Source organism: Phallusia mammillata, chromosome 8, assembly GCF_965637545.1.
Source record: "Phallusia mammillata chromosome 8, kaPhaMamm4.hap1.1, whole genome shotgun sequence".
Lineage (NCBI taxonomy): Eukaryota > Metazoa > Chordata > Ascidiacea > Phlebobranchia > Ascidiidae > Phallusia > Phallusia mammillata.
The window spans coordinates 11,303,440-11,329,087 of NC_137259.1; the positions used below are offsets into that span (position 1 = coordinate 11,303,440).

Consider the following 25,648-nt stretch of genomic DNA (forward strand, 5'->3'; position numbering starts at 1 on the left):
TAGCAAAACCTTTGCATTTTTTTGCAAAAACATTGAATTTGTATGTAGAATATTTTCTATGTGAAACTTTTACACAAAACTAGATGTGGATTTTCGCGAACGCGGTAAAGTATAAATTACTGCATATGTATCTCAATTCTCAATTCTGGTTTTTGGTCAGGATTGTTCTAAAACTAGTTTTTTGTTTACTTTGCTGTCTGTTAAAAGTAATAGTTTTACTCGCAAGTGTGTGACATAAATTATATAACAGAAACGGTAGCACTAATCATGTATTAAAAAGCAGCCAAAACTAAAAAACTCCCAGAAATCTCAATGTGGGATTGTGGGTTTTCTCCACTGGGAGTTTAGTTATATATTCTAGAATTATTTGTTTGGTTCAAATTTGACAGTATGGATGGCTTTTATTTAATTGGATTCAGAACTATATCCCAACGTTAGCTCTGTATTGTCCTGTGCAGTGACAAGTCGTGATTTTGGTAAAAATCTAAAAAAGTTACACTTGGATTTGTGAATAAATTGTCTTATTGTTGCAGATATTTAGTGTTCTAGGTATTGATGTACAGTTTAAAATGTTTACTTTGAGTGGAGACACGTCAGCACATGATCACATTACACCACATCGAATGAGCCTTCTTATTTTAATTAAAAATTATGCTGATATTTGTGATGGGAAAAATGAACAACATCCAAGAATGGTATGGATTAATGGTAAGAAACATTATTTGTTTATTGCTTTAGTCCTTCTTGATGGAAATTATTTTGATTTTATTCTGTTAGTTTGTTTGTGGGAGTGGTTACCTCCACAGGTATGTATGGGTGTCTGGAATCTACCACAAATTGTCTGTTAAAATACTTAAGTTTGAGTGTAAATCAAATGATGTTAGTTGTATAAATAAACAATTGTTTTAATGTTTTAAATTTTAATGTTATGTATATATTTTTTCAGATTGGACAAGCAAACGGCATCTGGATCGATGCTTGTTGTCATGGATACAACAACCAGATGGTTCTTTCAAGGTATCAGCCAGATTGTGCTTACAAATTCTTATACTTTGTATAATTTTTTAGGTAAGTTATTTATGTTGATATATATTTGTTTCCTGCAATTCCAGGACATAGTAAAAACAGTTGGAAGTTGTTCTAAAGTCCTCTGCAGTGCTTTCACTGACATGATTGACAAAATATGTAATTACCAAAGCTTTGCTGTTCTTGAAAACTTCATTGGAAATCTTTCAGTTGGGTTGCTTGAAGAAAAAGACTCTATATTGCATAAAAGGGGTCTACTTGGTTTGTTTTGTTTATTGTTGGTAGTTACAAGTTTTCAACACAATATTGTTTTGAAAATAATTCGTATGTTGTAAGCACTATATTTTATTGATTGCTGAAACATCATTTGCTAGGTCAGTTTTGCAGAAGAATGCTTGTGTACCATGAAAGATTGGCTTTTTGTGAAATACAACCTTTCTTTGACAGTTTGGTAAAATATTGTTCACCACAGATATCATCAAGAAAGGTGTGTATGATAATGGAATTCGAGCTTACTTCAGTTTAATAATTATGGGTCCCCTTCCCTGAAGGGGACACATTGATTTTACTCAAAATGTTTTTCTTTTTTTTTCTTCTCCCCAAAGTTTGTCCGACTCGTTTTTCCATCAAATCCTTGATGGATTTGGATGAAATTTACACAGATGGTAGATATAGTCATGTAGATGTGCATCTAGGGATGTTCAAAGTAGAATAATTGAGTATTCTAGAACAATTGATGCGAATCTAGAATATCGAATCCAATTCTTATATTACTTTTGACTGAGCAATCATTAATCTTGACAACAACTAAAGTAGACCAGTTTTATACATTTTAAAACATATTTTTCATTTATAATGTAAAAAAGAACCAACCAAAACAAAGAAAAAACACTGGGAAAAAAACTTTGCACAACTGCATTGAATCCACCAAGCCAGAAAAATTAGCTTAAGGTTAAAAAATAACTTACACAATTTTATTTAGTGATTATTATTGCCTTCTGTTGTAAGCATGCTGTGGTAATTTGATTTGTTGAAGGTAGAGGTCTAGTGTACTAATATATAACGTTTGTTAACCTAAAACAACTGCAAAAACAGGCACCCTAGCAAATTTAAAACTTTGGGTGATGTAAAGCTGGGACATTGGGTGATTTTAAATTTCAATTAAACTACCAGCGATTTTGCAACACAAAGTGTGAACATTGCAGCGTGTACAGCATTTTTATGTTTGTATGGGGTTAAAAAATGATGCAAACGTCATATGTTATCGGATTCCATCACTGTTTTTGCGATATTAATAGACAATCCCATGCTTCCAATCGCTGCCTAACGCCATGACCGTTAAATTTTTGTTGTGTCGAAAAAAAAGTCTGAAACAATTCGATGCTGGTAAGACGTTGCAAAAAGTCGCCGGTACGTCGTTTAATGGCATCAACGTATTAACGTGATCAGATGCGTAACAAGTGCGCTAATCGTTAATTATGCCTTCAACGCACAACCGTCGTTATGGCGTTGTTATAGCGACTCGCGACTTGGCGTTATAACGTTGTATAGCGCTCACTGATTTGACAGCGACGAGTCACTTGCCGTCTTTTGCAACTGGTACAATGACCGGGCGTCGACGTAAAAACGTAACACATGTGTTTACATTTTTGCCAACGACGAGAGCACACATTTATATCGGTTCCAATTACCCGATATAAACGGCAAAAATGGATTCGAATCTAACTGGATTCGAATCCAAAGAATTCGTTATTCTACTTTGAACATCCCTATGTGCATCCCACTTTGTTTTTGTTGATAACCCCAGTATTTACCCCGCTAGCCCCCTAAAATGGGTATTTTTTCCCCGAAGTTTGTCCTACTCGTTTTTCCATCAAATGTTTGATGGATTTGGCTGAAATTTACACAGATGGTAGATGTAGTTATGTAGATGTGCATCCCACTTTGTTTTTGTTGATAACCCCAGTATTTACCCCGCTAGCCCCCTAAAATGGGTATTTTTTCCCTGAAGTTTGTCCGACTCGTTTTTCTATCAAATGTTTGATGGATTCGGCTGAAATTTACACAGATGGTAGATGTAGTTATGTAGATGTGCATCCCACTTTGTTTTTGTTGATAACCCCAGTATTTACCCAGCTAGCCCCCTAAAATGTTTTTCTTTCCCCGAAGTTTGTCTGACTCGTTTTGCCATCAAATGCTTGATGGATGTGGCTGAAACTTATACAGATGGTAGATATAGTTATGTAGATGTGCATTCCACTTTGTTTTTGTTGATAACCCCAGTATTTACCCCGCTAGCCCCCTAAAATGGGTATTTTCCCCCGAAGTTTGTCCGACTCGTTTTTCTATCAAATGTTTGATGGATTCGGCTGAAATTTACACAGATGGTAGATGTGCATCCCACTTTGTTTTTGTTGATAACCTCAGTATTTACCCCGCTAGCCCCCTAAAATGTTTTTTTCCCCGAAGTTTGTCGGACTCGTTTTGCCATCAAATGCTTGATGGATGTGGCTGAAACTTATACAGATGGCAGATATAGTTATGTAGATGTGCATCCCACTTTGTTTTTGTTGATAACCCCAGTATTTACCCCGCTAGCCCCCTAAAAGTGGTGAGTTTGTAAACAGTCAGAATTGGCTAAAATTTGGATAGCTTGTAAAGTATGCCAATTATCGTTATTGCGCCATCCCAGTTCGGGGGTTTTTAACAGCCCTTTGACGTCAGAAACATTAACGGTTGTTGCTCAAAACACCTCTAGTGGTTGAAATTTTAAACGTTGGCAGATTGGACTGAAATTTTGCAGTACTATTGATTGAGTCATTGTGGTTTCCTACTTTTAAGTTTGTGTGTGTTGAACCTCCATTAGTTATCCTACTAGCCCCCTAAAATGAGTTTTTTAATTTAAATAGTTTTTACTCCATATAGCATATTTAAATATGCACAGTACCAATCACTGTGTTTGTCTTCACAATACCAAACTTACTCATTGTTATCTATTGAAATGCATTATCTACAACTTTGCATGTGTGGGGACCCATGAGTTTTTGCTTGCAGAAACAACCAAGGTTATAAAAAACGATGGCTAATATGGGACCCAATACAAAATAAGCATAGAAAATATATTTATGTTTTAAAATAGATCATAGTGTATGTGCAAGGGCAATATGTGCTAAGCCACCCTTCTAGTTATTATTGTTTACCCTAAAGATATTAAATTGATTTTTTTTCTGAAAGTGGTTGGGAATGCATAATGCTAATGCTTTTGCAATTTAATCAACATCCTGACAGGCAATGATTTGCAGAGCTTATCTGAAAAGCTGATGGACAAACAAAAGAAAAATCAAGACCCTGCTGATGCAATTAGCACTGTGACCCTTGATGATATGGATCTTGAAAGTCAAAGTGAAATGGACAGCAAAAGCAGCAGAGAAAGTATTGATCCAGAACTTAAACCATCGGACCTCAAATCCGAAAAGTAAACAAAATTTTGTCATTTGTAAATTTAAAATTATAAGCCATAATATGATCGTATTGATACTAGTGATGCACCGAAGTTTCGGTTGGCCGAAACATTTCGGCCGAATACGCTGTTTTCCGATGTTTCGGTTTCGGCCCGAACTTTTTTGAAAATTCGGCCGAAACCGAACTTTTTTATTGCATGGAATTAATGCCCAAACTATCATTTTCACCAATACGAAACGTCATGAAGCAACTAATTGTTGTATCTATAAAATACGAGCCACGTTGTCTGCAAAATATTACAAGTTTAGTAAAGCTTCGGCATTGTGGAAGTGATTTTGATTTGTCATATTTCACTTCACTCGCATCAACGACACAAAGTTCAGTTGAAAACATCTATAGAAACGGGGATTTTTGGTTCGGCCTGATTCGGCCGAAATTATTCGGCCTCGTGGCCGAATATTCGGTTTCGGCCCGAACCTTTTTAGGCGGGTTCGGTGCATCACTAATTGATACACACTGCTGATGAGAAGTAGTTTTCAAACAGGGTCCCCTACCAAAATTTGTTTCTGGCCAATTTTTGAACTACCTTATTTGTGTGTTGATTAATGCTTTTTACTTCATGACAAGTAACAATGATAGCAATTGTTTGTGCATAATTTTAAATCTTAGTTTTGTCTGTGATGTTACAAACCGCTTTTTAGGTGTGTAATTGGCTTTAGCATATTCATCGTAGAGCACTAGTCCCAGTTTTATGAAGCATTTGTTAATTTTTAATTATAAAACGTCTGTTATATAAATGAAATGGTTTGATAACCACTGTCTTAGGCATCTGAAACAGTCTATGCAATCTACACAAGTGTCACTAAAATTTTGGTTAGTCTTTTTGAACGTAATGTTTATTATCTGTATGCTAAACCTATACAGTATACGCGAAGAACTAAACGGATTCTGAAGTTTATGCCTTGATGATCAGACTTAGTTTGCATTAATGAATATATTGTTGCTGCCAGGCATAATGTATCAACAAAATTTCGGCTCTTCCGGCAGTTTTTTATTTTAATATGCCAACGTTTCGATGTCCCGCACACATATTGATTTTACTCAAATTGTTTTTTTTGTTTTTTTTCATTTTTCTTCTCCCCAAAGTTTGTCCGACTTGTTTTTCCATCAAATGTTAGATGGATTTGGATGAAATTTACACAGATGGTAGATATAGTTATGTAGATGTGCATCCCGCTTTGTCTTTGTTGATAACCTCAGTATTTACCCCGCTAGCCCCCTAAATTGGTATTTTTCTTCCCAAAGTTTGTCCAACTTGTTTTTCCATCAAATATTTGATGGATGTGGCTGAAATTTACACAGATGGTAGATAAAGTTATGTAGATGTGCATCCCACTTTGTTTGTCCAAATAACCCTAGTATTTACCGCGCTACCCCCTAAAATGGGTGAGTTTGTAATCAGTGTCAGAATTGGCTGAAATTTGGATAACTTATAGAGTGTGCCATTTATAGATGTCGATGTTCAACCCTGTAGCCCCAACATTTACCCCACAAGCCCCCAAAGTGTAAAACGTATTTGTATGTTACTGGGCACCACAAATGAAAGATTTCTGTTGCTCAATAGTGTTACAAGGGCAAGCAGTTATGTTACTCGTTTGTGACTTTATGGATTGCTTGGTGAACATTTTTGTGCCATGGCAGTTAGGGGGTTGTTGACAGCCCTATGATGTAAGAAACATTACCGGTTGTTGCTCAAAACACCTCTAGTGGTCGAATTTTAAACATTGGCGGATTGGGCTGAAATTTTGCAGTACTATTGATTAAGTCATTGATGTTTTATATTTTTTTAGTTTGTGTGTCGGACCCCATTAGTTACCCTACTAGCCCCCTAAAATGGGTCAGTTTTTTAAACAGTGTCGGGATTGGATAAAATTTGGGTAGTATGTGTACTATGCTATTTGTAGGTTTCAATTGATGTGTTTTACCTTGTAGCCCCAACATTTACTTAACTAGCCCCCTAAAATAAATGAACTTTTAAAAAACGTCCTAATTATATGAAATTAACGAAGTTTATTCAACATACTAAGTCCTCAAATGTTATGTTTTGCCCTGTAGCACCACAACTTAACCAACTAATCTCTAAAATGCATGACCTTTTTCACAATGTTCGAATTGAATGAAAATTGGACAGCTTGTAGAATTTGCTATTCATTTTTTGTTTTACTCCATTATGCCACTACTTACTCCTTCGTTTCTTTGAAAAAGAACGTTAAATAGGACATACTTCAAACAATACCTGGGGTAAATCTAAATTCATATAGTTTGTTCTCTACATAGTATTAATATTTAAGCCCAGTCCCGATCACTGCGTTTTACCTTACAACATTAAACTTTCACATGGTTATCTCTTGAATGCATTATCTACAACTTTGCATGTGTGGGGACCCATGAGTTTCTGCCTGCAGAAACAACTAAGGTTATAAAAGACAGTGGATGGTATGGGACCCAATATAAAATAAGCATAGGAAATATATCAATGTTTTAAAATATGTTATAGTGTATATGCAAGGGCAATATGTGCTAAGCCACCCTTCTAGTTTTATTATGATAATAATGTATGAAAAAAATTGAACTTGTATATATATATATATATATATATATATATATTTCATTTGGTAAAAACATGGCGGGCCACCTGTTGGAGTCCCCTGTTTTAAGACAATGAGTATACAAAGTTCCCATTTTTACCTTTTTTCCGAAAAGTATAGTTGTTGAAATTGATTGTTTACTGTTTGTACATCTTTATCTTTTATTTTTATCTTTCTATTTCACTTCTTATTTTGAGGTGAGTCACCAACTAATCTTCTTTATTCACAGATGTGATGATTTTGAATCTTGTGAGTATTTAACTCAACGTCAAGCTGAATATTTCTTTTCGCAACAAGCTGCACTCATTGAAGGGAAAGAAGCTGAAGCTTTGTCACCTTGCACATTACAGTTAAAGATCCGACAACTTCTCATGAACAATCCAGAGCTTACACAAGCAGTATGTTTTAGGAGACTACACCAGGGGTGTTCAACACGTGGCACATGTGCCAAAAGTGGCACACAGAGCATTTGAAAATGGCAGTAAAGATCAGTAAAGTTACACAACCCACTAATTAAATTGTTTGTTTTTTGACAAAACTTAAGGCCCGTTGCAAACTATTTGTATCTTGTGTCACATAAACATAATAAAAGGTATTTGGAGTATCATAAATTGAGCCCACACTGTTAGGACGATGAAGAAATGGTATGGAAAAAGTACCAAACAGTGGCAGACGAGTATATTAAAACAAATTTTGGCATGGCGAGTTGAACACCCCTGGACTGCACTAATATTCAAACTGTATTACGAAACATGCATACATACAATATTTTTTTTGTGTTAATTTGATTTGATTAGCTTCTGTGATAAAGTAAATAAACTATTTGCGCATACAAATACTTCTAACAACAAGTTAATAAAAATACAAACCTAAAAATCATCTCTTGAATTTGTAGCATTACCTAAGCTACTTGAACAACTTGAGAGTGAAGGAATTCGCCGGAGCAATGGACAGTCTTTTTATGTTTTTTATCCGGCATAGCTCAAAACCCTGCAACCCTAAAGAGGCAGAAGATTCATTAAATCAAACGCACAGGTTTTTCAAAAAAAAGACGAATCATATAAAATTACCAAATAGTATAAATTGCATTTATAGATTTCCATTTTGTAGATCCATTTTACTTTTGGCGGAATTTCCACAATATTTGCATATTTTATTTTATTGCATGTTTAATATATTATTGTAGCCAAGAATTTAGTCAAAAAATGCTTTGGGTAATTGCATTTTTCAATTACGGCAATTGGCTTCCACTTTCTGGGTTTACACACTAACTTTAAAAATGTGTGCTTGTGTTATTTTTAAAATTTACGACTGCAGATAAAGAGTTGTGAACTTTAGCCTATTTCTTTTAATTCTGTTTTAACGTTACATTAAATCTGGATGATATTAGTTCCAAGCAACTTACGTTTTGTTTAATTGCAACAGGTTTGCTGCCTTAAATTTGGCCTTGCTCCACTTAAAGTTTGGCCACAAAAAAGCTGCCATTGCTGCAGCTAAAGAAGCCATTAGTTTAGCTCAGTTATCCAATGACCTAGTTTGCCTTCAAAATGCTGTGGTAGGTTCCTTTAATTAAATTTAACCATGTATTCTATTTTGTCACTATATTTTCTTTCTGTTTATCAGTCTCTCATTAATCATCTGCAACCAAACTCAAATCAACACAAGTTCACAGAAAATATCATTAAGCCTGCCAAGAAGCAAAGCCTTTTGGTAATTGATATCTTTTCTAAAAAAACAAGACAAGTTTAATTACATGAGCATCGGTTTTCAGGACCTTGCATTCACAGCTGTGCAAGCACACATGAAGAAACAGGCATTAAGTGGAGAAAACCCCTGTGTTGTTTTTCGAACTCTTGCCGCCGCCGATGCACTTCAAAGCACACACCCATTGTCTTATTTGATGTCAATGAGCTTTGCACATAAAGCATCTTTGTGGAGAATGTATGGCAAACGGTAATGTTGATCTTTAAAGTGGCAGATGTTTTCAGATAGTTCTAAACTTTTTACCAACAATAAAAAACTGTTGTTAGGCACATGGCTCTTTTGTATTGCCAAATGGCACTTTGCCTTCAGACTACAGATAACAGAAGATGTCAGATTTTTCAAAATGGTTACAACTCTGATGACATAGCAGTTTCTCTGTGTAATTTATTGGAACTACTTCATGAGGTAATTAAAATTCCAATCTTTGTAATTCAGTTCATAATACAACCCAGTGTCAATCACAAATGCTTTACAGTTTTACTTTTGGCAACAATTGTAAATTTTACATTTTTAATAATTTAAACTTTGTTATGTTCAGATTGTTTTCAGATTTGTAATTAGCAACCAAAAGTTTGTATGTGGGAACATTTTAGCTTTTGATAAAACAATTCCTTTTTTAAACGCATGTATTTAATTATATAACAAACCAGGTGTGACACACAACTTTTGGAACATTTCCAGCGTAAAATCTTGATGTTTTCCGTTCCAATATATAGGAAGTTATTAAAGTGGTTTCAGGAAATGGAATGTGGTCATTTAAGGTTGAGCAGTCATGGTGTACATTTTTTTTCTTTTTTTGCATCAACAGGAAGGGTTTCAAGCTGCTTCCAATGAACTACTGAATCACGTCAAACTTCGATTTCCTCTCAACTCCTCCCAAAACCATGTGAGCAAATTATATCACTCCTTTTGCAGAATGTTGCACAAATATTATTTCTTTAAATCCCTTAGCTGTGGAGAAAGTCTGAAGCTTGCATACAACACAAGCTAAATTTAAGGTTACGAAGACACACTGATGCATCACAGGCAGAGTTGGTTATTCAGGGTTTCAGCAAACAAGAAGGTTTGCTCTGGTACGAAAAAATATGTTCATAGCGTCACTGGTCAATTAAGTAATACTAAACCTTTGTTTTGTTTAGCAAAGCATATGGTCTTGCATCAAAAGGTGAAAAACTAAAGTCGCATGCTGCACTAATGAAGCTTCTTACAAAAGAAACACAAAAAGAAGAACTAAACCCAGAGACAAAATGCAAAGTATGAAATGTGTTAAACATATACAGCTTTTTTCATCTAAAACAGGGCTACACTTTCTTTCTGCTATTGTTCGCTGCATTTTAGGTTTCATTTTTTATTAGTTTAACTTAAAAAGAGTCTTGCAGCTAGGTATTGGCCTGTAGTATAGAAGTTGTGTATTTTTTGTGTAATTTGTCATTTCAGCAGAGTTTCAAAATCCAAACACCTAAACAAAATAGTTTTTTTTTCAATGTCCAGCTGCCAGTATAGAGATGTTTATTAAACATGTACACAGCCACAGAAACATACATTCAGTGCTACTTGGCTGCAAATTATGCATCCCTGGTTTAAAGATAACTTTACAATCAGAGTTGCAGAGTCAGAAGGTAATAAGTGGTCTGACTTCTAATGTTACTGTATGCTGGATTGTTTTGGTTGACTCGGCAACCCTGATTGTAAAGTTATTCTTTAACCAGGGATGCATAATTTGCAGCCAAGTAGCACTGAATGTAAGTTTATGTGGCTGTGTATTAAAAGCATAAAAAAGAAATTTATTAGAAAGAAAAAAAAAGAAAAAAAAAATTCAATTTCAGTTTCAGTTTAAAAAATCCTTTAAATACGTCTATATTTTGCTTTTTTTTGAAGTGTAGATTGTAAATGATAGAAATGTTTACCATGTATGTAAGAACACCAGATTTGGACTGTCGAGTCAGATAAAAACCTGGCTTGTAGTTGTGTTGGTGTCAGATAAATATGTTGGATATACTTTATTATGTTGTTTATCAGGCTCTCATATTACTGGGAGATCTTTTGTCTGGCAATGTTGGTGAACATGCATCTAGTTTCAAATATTACCTGGATGCACTTACAATAGCCCACAACAATTACTTCAATTCTGAAGTAGTAATAATTTACCTCAAACTGGCTCAGTTGCAGGTAAAAAATGTTATGTTTGTGTATTTATTTTATGTTTATTTATTTTTATTTTATGCTACTTTAATAATTGCAGCTGCTGACGAATTCAGTGGACATGTCACTGGCTTCTCTAAAGTGTGTGCAATTTGAGTGTTGGTCCAATTCCTCTGTACAGTTATGCAACAACTTTATTATGGTTGCTGTTCGGGCAATAGCTAAAAAAGAAACAAAACCAAACACAATTTGTAAGACAAATACTTTTATGTGATAAGATTTGGTGTGACGTACCTAAAATTATTTTCCAGTGCTTGATCTTATAATACAAGAACTTCAGAAAGCACAAGCAGCATTTGAAGATTTTCAAAGTCCAGTGAGAAAAAGAGATATTGTGTACATGCTTGCAAAGTAAGTGTACAATTTTAATCAACACAATTTTTTTTTAAATTTTGTATTTAAAGGTTCTACAATATGAAAGCTGCAATGGGCAATGAAAAAATGTACATAAAACTACGAAATGAGTGTGCTTCAGAATTTCGAAGGCTAGACCAGCAAATAGGTTGCATTAAATATGATCCTGTTGTTTGAAGTTGTGAAAATAAAAAACATTTTTGTGCTTGAATTGACAGTTTACATAAGTTAGAAGTGGGTTTTGAATTTTACGCCAAAAAGTTGTTGGATATCTGAGTTGTAAATCATCTAGTTTTGAAAATCAATTAATGACGTTAGTTCCTATTGGCGATTTCCTATTGTCAAATAGCAGGTATCGGAATTTGTTTCTGAACCAATTTTAGGTCCAATAGCTAAAAACATTTGTATGACTTCCTGTGGTACAATGTGAGAAAAACGCAATCTTGTGGTTGTGTACTGGTGTTGCATAAAAGTAAATGTTTATTTTCTGAGCATGAAGATTATAGTTGTCACAAAAGCAAGTTATTACGAGAATAAAAACAACTCCAGTGATAAAATGTACAGATTAGCACTACTGTTAGCTGTTTTATCGAGTGTCAAAGCCCCGCTACCCATGTTGCAAAATCGTGGTCCTGAAGGTTGGAATTGGGTAAACCAAAGAGCAGGTATGATGGTTTAGATGTATTCCCTTTTGACATGAGTTGATTTGAAATTCTTTGTTTTCGGAGAACTTAATGATGCTGTACAAGATGTTTTGCGATCAAGAATGAAAAAGGTGACGACTGAATTGAGAGATTCCCAAAGATTTACAAACTATTTGATTGAATCGTTGCAACATGCAGGTATGACCTATGAAACTTAAAATTACTTTTAAAAGGGCAACCTTTGAGCTTAAAATACTTTTTTCAAAATCACATAAAGTTGTGTAAACAGTTTAAAGTTGGGATATTTCAGATGCACCAACATTTGATTCGAGAATTCACTACCTGAATCGCTTGTACAATGACATCTATGACATGTGCAATCAGACAACTGATAGTATGTGGCAGTTGTGCTACAGTGAGTTCAAAGAAATTTGCTATGCAGAAGCACACCACAGTTGCCCCAATCTCAACAAAACAGAGTAAGTCATTTCATTAGTATTTTTCTTCAGAATAATAATGTCATACAAATATGGCATGCAATGTAACATTTATTAAATAATGCAATTACTTTGAATTTTATAGAATTCAACAATTAATGCAAACGGAGTTTGACCACCACAAGGCCCCGATGCTGTTCAGTCCGTTTCAACTACGCGTAGATGATCAAAAGATTTTTTTCCGCTTGAACTCAATTGAGAGATCCCGAATAGTATGTAAAAATTGTGATTGGAAATGCACAATGACATCCATATTCTGTGTTGATACAGAGTGAAAGTTTACATATTGAACAAATTTTATCTGAACTCATCAACCACGTTCAAAGTATAAACAGATTAGTGACATCATTAGAAGACCAAGTACAGGTAAAAAAGTGGTAAATTTTTTCACACCTAAAATTATCAGTTATTTTTTGCAATGTTTTAGGGTCCTCATTCCCAAGGTTTATGGCATCAAATTGAAGAGCGGTAATATTGTACATTTAAATGTAAGTAAAGCTGTTCATTTCACAAACACATCAGTATTTTTTCCCCAGGGCATCACAGTTTATGAATCGGTCAAAACGAAATGCAAGGTAATGCAGAAAATAAACCAACTCTTGTTTTGTGTGAATTTTTGCAACTAAACTTCGGTTTTACTAAAATCATTTTTTATGATAAATGCAGACCTGCTATTGTGCCAAAACGTTCTTTTTTCAACAAGCCTTCAAACAGAGTAAGTTGCTTAAAATGTTTCAGTGGTCTTTTATAACAAATAATGCATGATTTTAATGTGGTAATAATGTAAGGTGCCTGTGAGTGCAGATGAAGAGCAAGGCCCAATTACAAAAGCCATTCAGGTACTTTGTATTTACAATTATTTTCACAAACAAGTATAGATAAAAATATCATATCCAAATACCTTTCAGAATTTATCAAACAACAAGCAAAGAAAAGTAACTGTGAAGGAAGCGACAAAATCAAATGTTCATTTTCAAAAGTAAATTTTGTATATTGCAGCTAATGTGACATACAAAGTGTAAATCTTGGCCAAGCGGTGAGCCATGAAGGCATTTTCATTGGGCAACATAACTATTACCACAGATAGTACAATTTTGTTATGAATTGTAATAATGTTTATTATAAACAAATAGCAAATAATGTGTTTTTACTACAAACTAGAAGTTTGTTGTGAACCTGGGCATTTATTTGTATATTTATGGACTGTCCAAGGCATTTACATGTTTTCTGTGGCAGTTTTTTTGTTTGTTTATTATATTTGGGCTAAGCATTTCCAGCATATAAATCTTCCCAAAGCATTGGGGAATCCTTGTTGTGGTGAAAGCACAAGGCATTTTTATCGAAATAACTTGTTCACACTTTTTGTTTGTTTTGTTTGCACATTACAAAAAACCTTTGTGACCATACATTTGTTACAAATATTTTTTTTCAAGCACATAGTGAGATATTAAAATTTAAAAATGTTACATATTAATTTTTTCTGTTCTGTTAAATCAATCTTTACTTGTGTTTCAGGAACAGTGTGGCAAGGAAAATCAATTTTTTCACTTCCATAAAAATCGATTGGCAAGCAGTTAAGGTGAACTTGTTTTAATGGAATACTATGTTAACTTGTATTAAGCGAACTGAATTAAGGAAACCTATGCTAATGTTACAGGCAAAACTTGAAAAGATATTCAACATCACAGAGAAACCAAATCCTTACAGGTTTGAGTAATAAGTCTTTTTGTCAGTAAAAAAAGTTTAGCTTTAGATTACACCTTTTCGAAGTGGCATGTCCAAGTTCTTATTGTCTAAGATTGTGTCTCTTTATTTACCCACATTACAAACAAATAAAATTGACAAATGTTTTAGATAACCCAAGAATTACACAAACAATTTTCTTTTTAAAAATTAACACAAAAAATCACACCAACATAAGCAAAGTTACATTACTGTTATCTATTTTCAGTAAATATATACCACATATACCTGGAAACCGTTCATACAGGAGACAGAAGCGTTCAGTTTTGGGGTATGCAAAATAATTTCAACTTAATGTGACCAGATAGTTTATACCACTGCATTATAAGGTTTTGATCTCATCTTGTCTTGCAGTGTTTTTTTAAGGTGTTTTGGGGACCGTTTCAAATTTCTCCAGCGGTTTCCCAAAATTTGGAAATGGCTATTTTTTGGTATTTAAATGAAACACTTGCAGTCTCTTAAAACTACTTAGCGGTCACCCAAACCAAACCTTAAAAAAAACCTGTTGTCTTGTATTAAAAAAAATAGCTACATTGTTCCAAAATAATTTACAAAGCAAAAAAACACAGAAAAGGGTCTGGTTTTGATCATATTGTCTACTGATGATACAAATTAAACAAACAATCATATTTTAACATAACTACTAAACACAAATCTACAACACAATTTCAGGAACCACCAACAAGAAAACCCATTACCGAACTTGCAATCTGGAAAGAATGCAGCTTTTAATGCTACTTACAATGCCACTTCAGAAATGGTAAATTTATGGATGTTTAGAACTGAATGAGAACATTTTAAATATATTTTAAGTCAGGTATGACTAAATAGCATGTCAATAGTTTTTTTTGGCTGTTAAAGAATTCAGTATGGTATTTACAAATAAAATTCAAAATTAGTGTATGTATACTTTCCCTGAATATACATTTATTGTCAGAACACAACAAGAAAAGAAACAACAAATGTAACGCTGTCAACTTTACCCAGGTCAGAACTAATATAAAACATACACCCCAAAATCGCATCTTGAATTACAAACTTGTATTTTAATTTGTGACAAATTAAGAACAATTTTGTCACGAATTGAGAAAGTCCGTGTTTTTTTAATTTTTTGTACTTTATGCACCCTTTCCCGAAATTCAACATCAAGTTTCCCCAACAGTAATTTATTTCACATGGAGTATATTTATGTGACTACAATAACAAGAGAAATATACATATAAATTAACCTATTCATATTGTTAGCTTCGGAATAAGATTAAACATTAAAAAATATTTACCTTCTCTTTCCTTTCACTCTTATATAAACCACCTATTGATTCTGTTGTTAGTTCACCTTGTGCAAGGTATTATAATTATTAAATATTTTTCCCATTTAAAAAAAATCAGACTTAAACTATTATTCTCTTGTGCATAATTTGGACTGATAAAAATTGGAGTAAAGTTTTTTGATTTAGATTTCAGCCATCTCGTTTTTTCACACCTGAATATTTTCCTTCAAGTTCGTCATCACAGGTATATAAAAAATGATCACCATTTGTGTTCCCTCTCAATTTAAAATCACTCTGTTACTGTAGTTTCATGGCACGGTTACTGATGAAAGTGGTACACACCAGTTTACTGACCAGGCTGCATACAACGAGTATTTAAGAACCTCACAACTACAAAAACAAATCAAATCTGTCAATAAAATTATAAAAGACCTTGAACACAGGCTACAACATTGGAAAACTGTGAAGGTAACATTATTTTGTAACAAATTGTTGACAACATAAATTTTTACTCATACTTTTAAGCAGTTTATCAAGTAAATTTCTTTTTTAATGTTAGTTGTTTGTTTTCTGGTTGTGGACTAGAGCTGACTTACTTCAAGAGTCGGAGTCTACAAAAAAGTGTTAAAAATAAATTACACTTGTTATTAATCAGAAACAGTGGTAGAGTTGGGTGCTAAAATGCATTATCTTCTTTACTGTATGTAATGGAGAAACATGCTTGAAAACTCTTTTATCGTTGTGTAACTGAGACTGGGGACAAAATTCCTAGGATGTAAGGTCAGTTTTAAACCAGATTCCCATGTTAAAGAAACAATGGGTGGGTTAATAAGAGAACTACACTTTTCTTGGAAAACTGTTATGGTTATATGTTCAGGCAAACTTGCAATCGGGTCAACATCAAAATGTTCAGTCGTTTACTTTTCCTCACTTCTCACTAATGAATCAAAAGTAAGTAAATCGTCAATTATGTCTAACTTCTATGTAGGCCAAGGTTTCATGGCCTTGAGCTCTGTAAATGAGCAGTGAATAGAAGGCATGGTTTTTGGGTTATGATATGGTTTTATAATCTTAAGCCTACCTTGTTTCACTACAGAGATTTTAATCCACCAATATGTTTTTAGTCCTTTCTTTTCTTCCTTGCCTAACTATCAAGTTCAAGAAGTCCGACCTGCACAAATTCAGCTTCCCACCATGTAAGTCATTAGTGGAAACTCTGGGTTCGAATGTTGTGTTTTCCCTATTTGTCCATTTGGGTTACCTGTGTCAAATCAACTCAATTTTCTTCCAGAAATTTCCAACCACACCCAAATTTTCATTATGGCAATGCTCAAACATACAACCAGCAAAGTTCACAAGGATATTATCCCAACACATACACAACTAGGTGTGTCTTTCAAAGTTCTTTTGCTTAAGCAATGTTTTAAATTCAAAATTCAGTCAATACATATGAAGTCCATTTTTGGGGTACAACAATATGATTTGTACCATAATACAGAATTGCAAAGACCCTTTTGTAGTTTGAAAGTAATTTAATGGAGCTTGAGTAATACTTAACTTTTCCAACTTGCTTCATGCACCTTTTTGAAACAGCAGTTGTGTCGCCCAAGGTGTTGTTTTATTTATTGGCATGCTTTGTGAATTTTATCTATTATTTTTCTATTCAAGGACAAGATCACAGCATTTTGGACCCTGGACAACAACCACAAGACAATGGGGAAACAACTTGTATGTTTAGTTGTGACATGATGGGTTGCCAGCCTTTATAGATCCCAACCAGTTGTAAACAAATTCTCAATAGAGTAGTAACATATTTTTTTAAAAGGGGTTTCTTTCTTAACTTGTGGGCAGAAGTTGTGTACCAGATGATTGTTAATAGCAGGATTCACCAAACTATGGCCTTTGGCCCTGTTTGGCCTTCGGTGTCTTTTTATCCGGCCCGCGAGGGTGTTTTTGGGTGAACATATGTATAAAAAAATTGTGATGTGATATGTTAAAGATTGAGCAAATCTGCAGAATGGATTCTAGTGATAATTTTACCTGGTCTCACTAGATTACAGCACAACGGTATGAGCCAAAAGCGGTTTGTTACCTAACAGACAAAAGCAAAGAATAGTAATTGTGCACGAACTATTGCCTTCTTTTGTTGCTTGCAATAGTTGGTGGATGAGAGTCATGAGACACTTATACATTCTTCACCATTTTACAATTTAACAGCAGCACCAGCTAAACAAAAATAAGATTGTGGAAAGACATAAGCCCTTGGCCGTCCGATCAAAACTGCCTCGCAGGCTCCAGTTTGGGAAAGGCTGTGACACGGTGTGTAAGACATGAAGCCCTCGCGTGTGATTATCAAAATTAACTGGCCCGCTGTGGAAAGAGTTTGGTGACCCCTGGTTAATACAAAGCATTTCTTATGTATTTAATAGTGAGTGGGCCAACATGCGAACAAAACCGTTATTTTAACTTTGCAGTTCTCCTTTTTCACAAAGAAGAATCTCATCACGAAGAGCGAAACGTCAGGCCAGGTATGAACTTAAACTATCTTTAGTCAACTGAACAGTCATGTTATTAAGTGAATTTCAGAGTGCTTAATTTTGCTCATGTGTTTCAGTGATTCAGTGCCAGTGTTAGATACTTGCAATGTGAAACTTGTAATGGAATCCTGTACTGATCTTATTTCAAGAAGGGAATACTGCTCAAACAATATTCAACATGGTAATGAAATATGTCTGAAAGCAACAGCTATGTTTGGTTTAAAAAAAACACAAAAAATATAAACAAAATCATCTGAAACAGCAAAGGAACAAAATCAATTGGTTTTAGGTGAAATTTGTTTAAAGCAGTGTTTTAATTTCCTGGAGTAATCAAGTTACTTTTTATTATGGGTCCCTTCCCTGAAGAGGTGTGTGGGGACCCATTGGTTTTTTCTTGCAGAAACAATCATGTTAGTTGGTCAAATGGTGTATAAAATGGTTAAATAGGATACAGAATATATAAAACAGAAATGTTGTTTAGAATGGCAGATTGCACAAATAAATTGGCAATTTAATTTTTTTTTCTCCTAGCTTGCAGCCGAGTAACTGTTGAACGCAGAAAATTTCTCCTTCTCTTGTCGAAAATAGTACAGTCCGTTCGTGACATAGTACAGGACATTGGGAAGCTTATTAATAAATATGCATGGTATACAGACATCAGCAACAACCTGTCAATGCAAATTGTTTCTTTTCAGCCCATTGGACAGGTAAAAAATATTTGGCCATTTTTTGATGTCTTAGTTTCTCTAAACACGAAAGTTTAACATGATAAAAGCAACATGTTATAGCTTTATCACAAATCATTTTGTTTCATAATTTATAAAATCAATGCACATAATTTTCCTGTATTGTTAGCAGAGCATACAAGCATATTTACATTGTAATTTGCAGTCTACATAATATAAAAAGTGTTAAGAGCACATTTCTTTCAATGTCACCTTTCTAGGTGAAAAATTGTTTTTACATGTAATTGAACTTTTTTGTGTTAAATTTGCCACTGCAATGCAATTATGTTAATTTACATTTATTCAACTTGATGATTCTCCTTGCATTGTTCGTTTATTACCCTGTTTGCAAATTGGGATGCAAACATGTAATCAGTTATTGCTTTATTTTTGTAGCACAGTTGTTTGAAATTGATTTTGTATTGTTCGCAGGATACTGACTCTTTTGAAGTTCGTGCATCTATCTTTGGTTCTCCTAATTTCACAATGACAGTAACTGGATTTCACAACATTTCAGAGAACATTGTCAGCCAAGCTATAAAAACTTACAAAGAAAATATCAATGTATAATTTTAAACTGTATATTACTTATTATATTGCGGTCATGGTTTTTGTTTAATCTGTATATAGAGCCAGACATCTTCTGTAACTTTCTTTGATGCTGCAACAATAAAAAACATTTTGAAAGTGACATACATATATATCTTATCATACAGAGATGCATGGTAACACAGGAATAAAAAAACATAACAAATGCACTTTTTATCAAACTGAACCAACATTTTCTTGTACAAATTATTGCTTACATTTTTGTGTCACTAATGGAACATTTAAATTATATCATAAGCAGTTTTGTTTTAAACATACTGTTTTCCTACATGGGGAATAAATGGTGACTATATTGCTTGTTTTTCACCGGTTTTCCATTTATCTGTGTTCTTACAAACAACGTGTAAAGGATGCAAGATTAAATAGTTGCTAGACAAGCGTAAAGAGCAGTTTCGGTACAAAAATCTGTGTAGAAAGTTCGACATCCTGTCTATGACAAGGCAACTGGTGGATAATTGATGTAGTAATGATGCTTCTAAACGAGATTTGGTATTCATACACTTCCTTCCACAAATCTTTATGTGCACTGACATCCACGTAATTGCTGCTTTGTCACGACCAATGCATGAAAGTGTTGCGACGTATTTTTAAACATGGCAATCATTCCATCTTACTCATTTCATACTTAGTTGTAAGAACTTCCTCATCTGAATCCAACAGTGCAGGGAGGGCAGCATCGGCCAAGGTCTGGGGGATATTTTCCTCAATCCACTTGAGATCTTCTTCTGTTTTATCAACATCCTTATCATGGTCAGTCTTCTTGGATGATCTCATTTTCATGCCCTCTGTTGCCCCACTGCCAAGCATAGACTCCTCCATTTCATCCAACTCACTGTCATTTCCATCAATCATAGGCGAGTATGCATAGCGCTGGTTGTTCGCTGTGGGTCGCCACAGTATCATAATAACTAACAATATCACAGAAAACAAGATTGGCCAAAATGCAGTGTCCATCCACAACTCTGACCAATCACTTAAGCACACTTTGTTGTGTAGACTAATTGACCACAATAACATCGTCACTGAAGCTAACACACAGAATATTATAAGGTTTGAAAAATGTCGATATAGTGACAGCTTGGTTGTGTTTCTGCGAAGTCGAAGTGTTTTCATAGTCTGCAGCAAACTGACAAAAATCCACCAGCAGATAATAGAATCCAAAATTGCCAAAGGAAGAAATGCAAACATAATTGATTTGTTTTTCTCCGAATCATGCAATGCAGCATCATTTCTGACCATAGCTTCTACGACTGCAAGCACAAAGTACAGTATGCCCACACCAATGACACGATGTAACATTGGACCAAGTCTAGGCTTAACTATGCCAAAACCAAGACTAACTATAATGACCAGCATTCGAGCCACTGATCTTTTTAAAGCAGACACAATTTCAGCAAATTTAGTTGCACCCATGACGGAAATTCCTGTAGTATTAACATTAAGATATTCAGAGTAAAACACAGCGTTTTCAATCATGGCCAGTAAAATCACACCACCAATCCAGAACTGAACTCGGAGCAGGTCCCTGTAGTTGCAGGCTGACATAACAAACCAAGCTGCAGCAAACAGTGCATATACAATGCACATGATAAGATAAAATGTAAGTAGAGGGTATTCATGAGCTGACAGATATCCCAGTGTAGTTTTCATTTCCACTTTCACTGTAACCTTATTTGCATCTGCATCATCATTTAAGGCTGAAACCCAAAATACCAATGTAAATTCACCTTGCATTTGCACAACAGCCACCTCATAGAATCCTTTTCCAGTAACTGCTTTGCCTTTTACAGTGGTAGTAAGAGAGATTGATGGATCAGGGTGTTGTTTTGTTGGATCTGCATCTGCTGCTCTTATAGACTTTTTACTGCTACTGGTGTCATTTCTTACTTCTGGTGCCGGTATTGACTTCCAGTCGATTCTTTTTTTTAAAACCGTTGCTTCATTGCAGGTTTTTGTTGTTGGTTGATCATCTAAAAACTCCCCAACCTCGGCATCATTAAACCTTTCATTGGGACTGTCTGGGTGAACCTTAGAAAATAGATTCCCTGTTCCAAGACATGTTGTTCCACGAATGTACCAATGAAATTCAAACTCTCCTTCACATTTGGATGTAACTGTCATTGAAACTGTAGATTGATTGTACAAAGTTTTTACAACGCTTGCACTTGGACTATCTGCAGTCAGCACCATTTGCCACAACCCTTGCTCTGGAGCACTTTGTGTACTTAATTTGATGAAAGTAGTCACAATACATATTAGGGCAAGAAACTTCATTTTCTATGTTACCATCAACAAGTTTTGTACCACTAAAATGAAAGTCACATAGTTATTTACAGCACAAACACATGCATACGTATTAATTTAACCCTTACATAGATAAGGAATAAATGCGAAGCCAAACATGAAAAACAAGCGCACACTACATCCACATAACACTAAAAACGGAAAGACAATGGAGGATGCTGCAACACGTGACCAACTACGTAACAATCATCGCCAATGCGCAAAGCTGGCAACGTGTCATGTTGGTTGTTTTAAACAAAAATTACAGATTTATAACCTTACAAACAAAATTGGATCTTTTACTGAAAATCGTTCATGCTTTGTTTAAACAACTCAAGTATTATGTGTGTTCAAAAATACTACTTACTCTAATATCACAAGAAGTCTATATGACGACTTTCGTGACACACATATACTTTTGTGATTTTAAAGTAAGTAGTATTTTTTACGCTTATGGCGCTTTAAATTATTCCAAATTGATATCACGGTTGATAATAAATATGGTGTTGTATTATTTCTATTATTATTTTTGTGTTGAACAAAATCTTGCAAAAGCACTGTGCTGCCGTTAGCGGAAAAAAATTACAATGTTTGTGTTCTCGAGTTCTCCTTTAATTTGTTGTCATCAATATCATTGTGATTGTGTACTCTCAGCAGCTGGAGTAGGTTAGGTAATAAAGTGTACATAAGTGAATATGTTTTGAACATGTATTTCGTCATAAAATGTTTATGTCCCTGTTAACACATGTCTTTGTTGATTTTTTGACGGAATTTTCATGCCCTCTTGTTATTACTATAGTTTGGTCAGGTTTTAAAAACCTTTTGAATCATGCTTACAGTTTATCAGGGGTAAGCATTCAAACACAATAATTCATGCAAGATTTAAAGACATGGTGACCAGATTAAACTTTTGAACATGTAAGAACGAAGATAAGTATTAAGTAATATCATTGGTATGCCTGATATTAATTATATATCTCCGGCTTTATCATTGTCTTATTTTTACAGAAAAATTTGTGTGATAATTACAAGTAATTATATGTGTTAGATACTTGTGAGGACAATAGACATTATAAAACAATGTAACTGCTGGAAAACATTCCGTAATATTCTAATACATTTGTTGCAAACATTTTCAGTTTATTACAAGTAAAGTGGGAATTTTTTCCAAGCAAAAGTAAAAAGAATTCTACTTTTAATTCTACTACTTTTAAACATTAATTTAAAACTTCTGGTTGCCCACTTCCCCCTTGTGTTTTATCTAATGCCTGCTAATTAAACAAATTAACTTGTAAGATTTTGTAGATTTTAGAAGGCTTTGATATTTCAGGTTGATGTGAGTCTATAATTCTATCGACCTTTCAGATTTTTAGTTGAAGTTTGGACATTTTTAAAAATGTTGATTATTATGTTCTACTTTTTTTGCTTTATTAGTTTAGTGTTACCTTCCAATCCTGTTACATGACTCGTTTAGTTATTGTAAAAACATTATTAAATCTGAATAAAGTTTATGTATTTTTCTCAGAGTTAATTTATTCTATCATAAAAGCTTTGCAAAAAGGTGGTATACATCGGTCATTGTTATCACTATTAATTCAAAAGGCATGATTCCAATAATACACTTAAAAAAAACGTTTTTATTTTTTTTTCAGCAAAGTTTTGCAGATTTTTTCTTTTTTTTCTTAATTCTTTTATCGTTGTTCAGACATGTAAAGTTATTCAGTAAAACAACAGTTATGGATACATGATGTCATTCCAGTATTGGTTTAAACTTTATTTCACCTAACTGAAAGTACCTGGTAGTAGAAATTGCTTTTTATACGACCTGTATTGATTAATGAACGGCCATTTGAAGGAAGATTTAATATTTAGGTTTATCTACACTATATGTAGCGTTTTGGGGGCTCATGTTTTGTGCCGGTGCCATGCGACGCTTACGAGATGCGTCATATGCGCGTGGGTGGGTGTGCTGGTGCGCTTCACTTAGTCTGTGCGTGCGCTTCAGTCCACTCACCAGACACAACAAATTCTCAAGGGGACGAATAAGCCTTCGAACTAACGATCGGAGTTCGGACACATCTGCTTGATGTGTGTGCGCGCGCTGTGCAAGTGGAAACGAAACTCAACGACGCTGCCAAGTTATCAAAGGCTTGCGTTGTGCTTTTTGGCGCCGATCGTATCTGATGCGCCACCAACCGGCTTTTAAGCCCGATCTCGTCTTTGCTGGCCACTTAAGTTTGTAATTATACCCACGGATTTCAAGGATGATCAAGAGCGCCGATCGTATCAAATTTCGTAAAGTGCCATATCATTAAGATTTACAGTTTAAATCTACCGTGTTAGCCAAAATATTTACACTTCTGCACTGCTGTGATTTACAGATCCCTAAGCTTGTAAATAGGTTGACGTTCGTTTATATGAAGCACGTGTGCAATGAAGCAAAGCAAGTCAAGTGGTGATCAGTGACCGTAGGACGCCTCGCAGGACCTCTTCATCCGTCTGACAGGTAAATTGCAGCCGTTTGCGTCTAAATCAGCATACATAATTACCTAAACGTCCGTGATATTCATTGTTACGAGAAAACACAAACTGATAGTTTCTGTTTTTTATTTTAACTTAGTCCAGTGAAACCGATCAGTTACAATAACCTTTGTGCAAGGGTAGTTATTATCTTGTCGTGATTTGACAGCGTGTTGAGATTTATCGTCTTGCTGGAGTATTTGGTGCTTTACTGCATTACTTCCTTATTCACACCGACATCCTGTGCAAGGGGTTTTGCTTGGATTGTTTATTACTGCAGAGCCGACCCGCAACGCTCAACCATTGTTGTTTTAGGAGCCGTGTTGTAACCATGCTGCCACATGTACTGTGTACTGTTTGTTGTGCAGTGAGGGGATACAAGTGAGTTCTTGTCCCAAAGGCAGTGTCTGCTATTGTTTTCAGTTTGGACTGTCACGGACGCAGTGTTTGTTTTTCATGAAGGAGGGCAAACAAACAATACTGTGTATGAATAAAGTGACATTTTTTGCCAAACGGTTGATCACTTCGCAGAGCCTGTATTGAATTTTTGGCACAGCTTGCAAGTTTGCTTGTCACCTTACGGGTTATTCATTTACCTTCTTAAGGTACACGGTATGAGCTATTTGTTTACGAACGACTGACGCGTATGCAATTACCGTATGTAAAACGTAAAAGATTAACACGACAAACTAAACCTGAGCGATCAAGCAACAGCGAGTTCGTTACAAGACATATTAACAGGATGGAGTGCAAAGTGAAAAGTCAAAAAGGACAGAAAATACACATTTTGAAATACTAGCTTTTAACACACATGAGCGGAAATAGCAACTTGTAAAACAGCGCTGTCTTTCGGAGATATAAGGTCGTGTTAGTCGGACGAATCTCTTGTAATCCGCTTTGTGTAGTTGCTTATCTGTAGCAATATGATCACTTTAAGTTGTTTCACGCAGTCAAATTTAGCAGAGACAATTTCAGGGTTTCTCCATTTAAGATTTTGTTTTTTTTGCAAAACTAATCGGCAGTTTCGTAATGTGTCATTATGTCCGCAACTATTCTAATCGTGTCTGATTGTAACGCACAGGTTACGGATGGGATAATTGGCCCTATAATGATGGTTCGTAAACCTGATTGCCGTCTTACCGCAGGCTTACGATGCTTCTACTGTCTCTCAACAATCGGCGACTGCAGTCGGTTTGCTGCACTTTGTCAGAGGCAGCCTTGCAATGCCAAGTAGTTTTGTAGCTTGAACTAGTTGCATGAAGTCGAGAAATGACAATCAACCCAGAGCTGTTAGCACTGTATAGTCAACATTCAGTGTTGAGATGCGAAATATACAAAATGGAAAGTTTATTTTCAAAACATT

General features: G+C 34.8%; 3 protein-coding genes across 5 annotated transcripts; 2 read left to right on the forward strand and 1 right to left on the reverse strand.

Annotated features, from left to right (window-relative positions):
- Positions 1–536: 536 nt before the first annotated feature.
- Positions 537–11,667, forward strand: LOC145204231 (anaphase-promoting complex subunit 5-like). 3 transcript variants are annotated; one of them, XM_080076713.1, is made up of 18 exons: positions 537–708; positions 947–1,017; positions 1,113–1,287; positions 1,401–1,513; positions 4,329–4,501; positions 7,366–7,534; positions 8,032–8,171; positions 8,562–8,691; positions 8,760–8,846; positions 8,908–9,089; positions 9,167–9,305; positions 9,709–9,786; positions 9,852–9,973; positions 10,040–10,154; positions 10,920–11,069; positions 11,143–11,293; positions 11,354–11,453; positions 11,507–11,667. In XM_080076713.1, exons 1-18 carry the CDS (start codon positions 570–572, stop codon positions 11,631–11,633), a joined length of 2,361 nt encoding a protein of 786 aa, XP_079932839.1. In that variant the 5' UTR covers positions 537–569; the 3' UTR covers positions 11,634–11,667. The 3 variants fall into 3 exon arrangements, with proteins under 3 accessions (XP_079932839.1, XP_079932841.1, XP_079932840.1); XM_080076715.1 differs by having other exon boundaries at positions 11,354–11,418; XM_080076714.1 differs by lacking the exon at positions 11,507–11,667 and having other exon boundaries at positions 11,354–11,457.
- A 59-nt stretch (positions 11,668–11,726) lies between these two features.
- LOC145204232 (uncharacterized) lies at positions 11,727–20,302 on the forward strand. The gene is made up of 25 exons (XM_080076716.1): positions 11,727–12,121; positions 12,185–12,298; positions 12,411–12,579; positions 12,683–12,809; positions 12,868–12,963; positions 13,025–13,065; positions 13,134–13,172; positions 13,264–13,312; positions 13,386–13,436; positions 13,506–13,576; positions 14,113–14,176; positions 14,255–14,304; positions 14,549–14,611; positions 15,013–15,100; positions 15,278–15,327; positions 15,798–15,855; positions 15,918–16,079; positions 16,489–16,562; positions 16,736–16,807; positions 16,903–16,998; positions 17,280–17,339; positions 18,086–18,139; positions 18,226–18,329; positions 18,680–18,855; positions 19,306–20,302. Exons 1-25 carry the CDS (start codon positions 11,950–11,952, stop codon positions 19,441–19,443), a joined length of 2,238 nt encoding a protein of 745 aa, XP_079932842.1. The 5' UTR covers positions 11,727–11,949; the 3' UTR covers positions 19,444–20,302.
- Positions 19,562–21,820, reverse strand: LOC145204233 (transmembrane protein 87A-like). The gene has a single exon (XM_080076717.1). It carries the CDS (start codon positions 21,754–21,756, stop codon positions 20,083–20,085), a length of 1,674 nt encoding a protein of 557 aa, XP_079932843.1. The 5' UTR covers positions 21,757–21,820; the 3' UTR covers positions 19,562–20,082.
- Positions 21,821–25,648: the final 3,828 nt, after the last annotated feature.

Bases quoted from the DNA above. Each gene is read 5' to 3' on its own strand.
- LOC145204231 (XM_080076713.1), top strand. From the start codon at position 570: ATGTTTACTTTGAGTGGAGACACGTCAGCACATGATCACATTACACCA. The intron at 709-946 runs GTAAGAAACATT...ATATTTTTTCAG, and splicing joins AAGAATGGTATGGATTAATG to ATTGGACAAGCAAACGGCAT. The intron at 9,306-9,708 runs GTAATTAAAATT...TTGCATCAACAG, and splicing joins TATTGGAACTACTTCATGAG to GAAGGGTTTCAAGCTGCTTC.
- LOC145204232 (XM_080076716.1), top strand. From the start codon at position 11,950: ATGAAGATTATAGTTGTCACAAAAGCAAGTTATTACGAGAATAAAAAC. The intron at 16,808-16,902 runs GTAAGTCATTAG...ATTTTCTTCCAG, and splicing joins CAAATTCAGCTTCCCACCAT to AAATTTCCAACCACACCCAA. The intron at 18,140-18,225 runs GTATGAACTTAA...CATGTGTTTCAG, and splicing joins AGAGCGAAACGTCAGGCCAG to TGATTCAGTGCCAGTGTTAG.
- LOC145204233 (XM_080076717.1), bottom strand. From the start codon at position 21,756: ATGAAGTTTCTTGCCCTAATATGTATTGTGACTACTTTCATCAAATTA.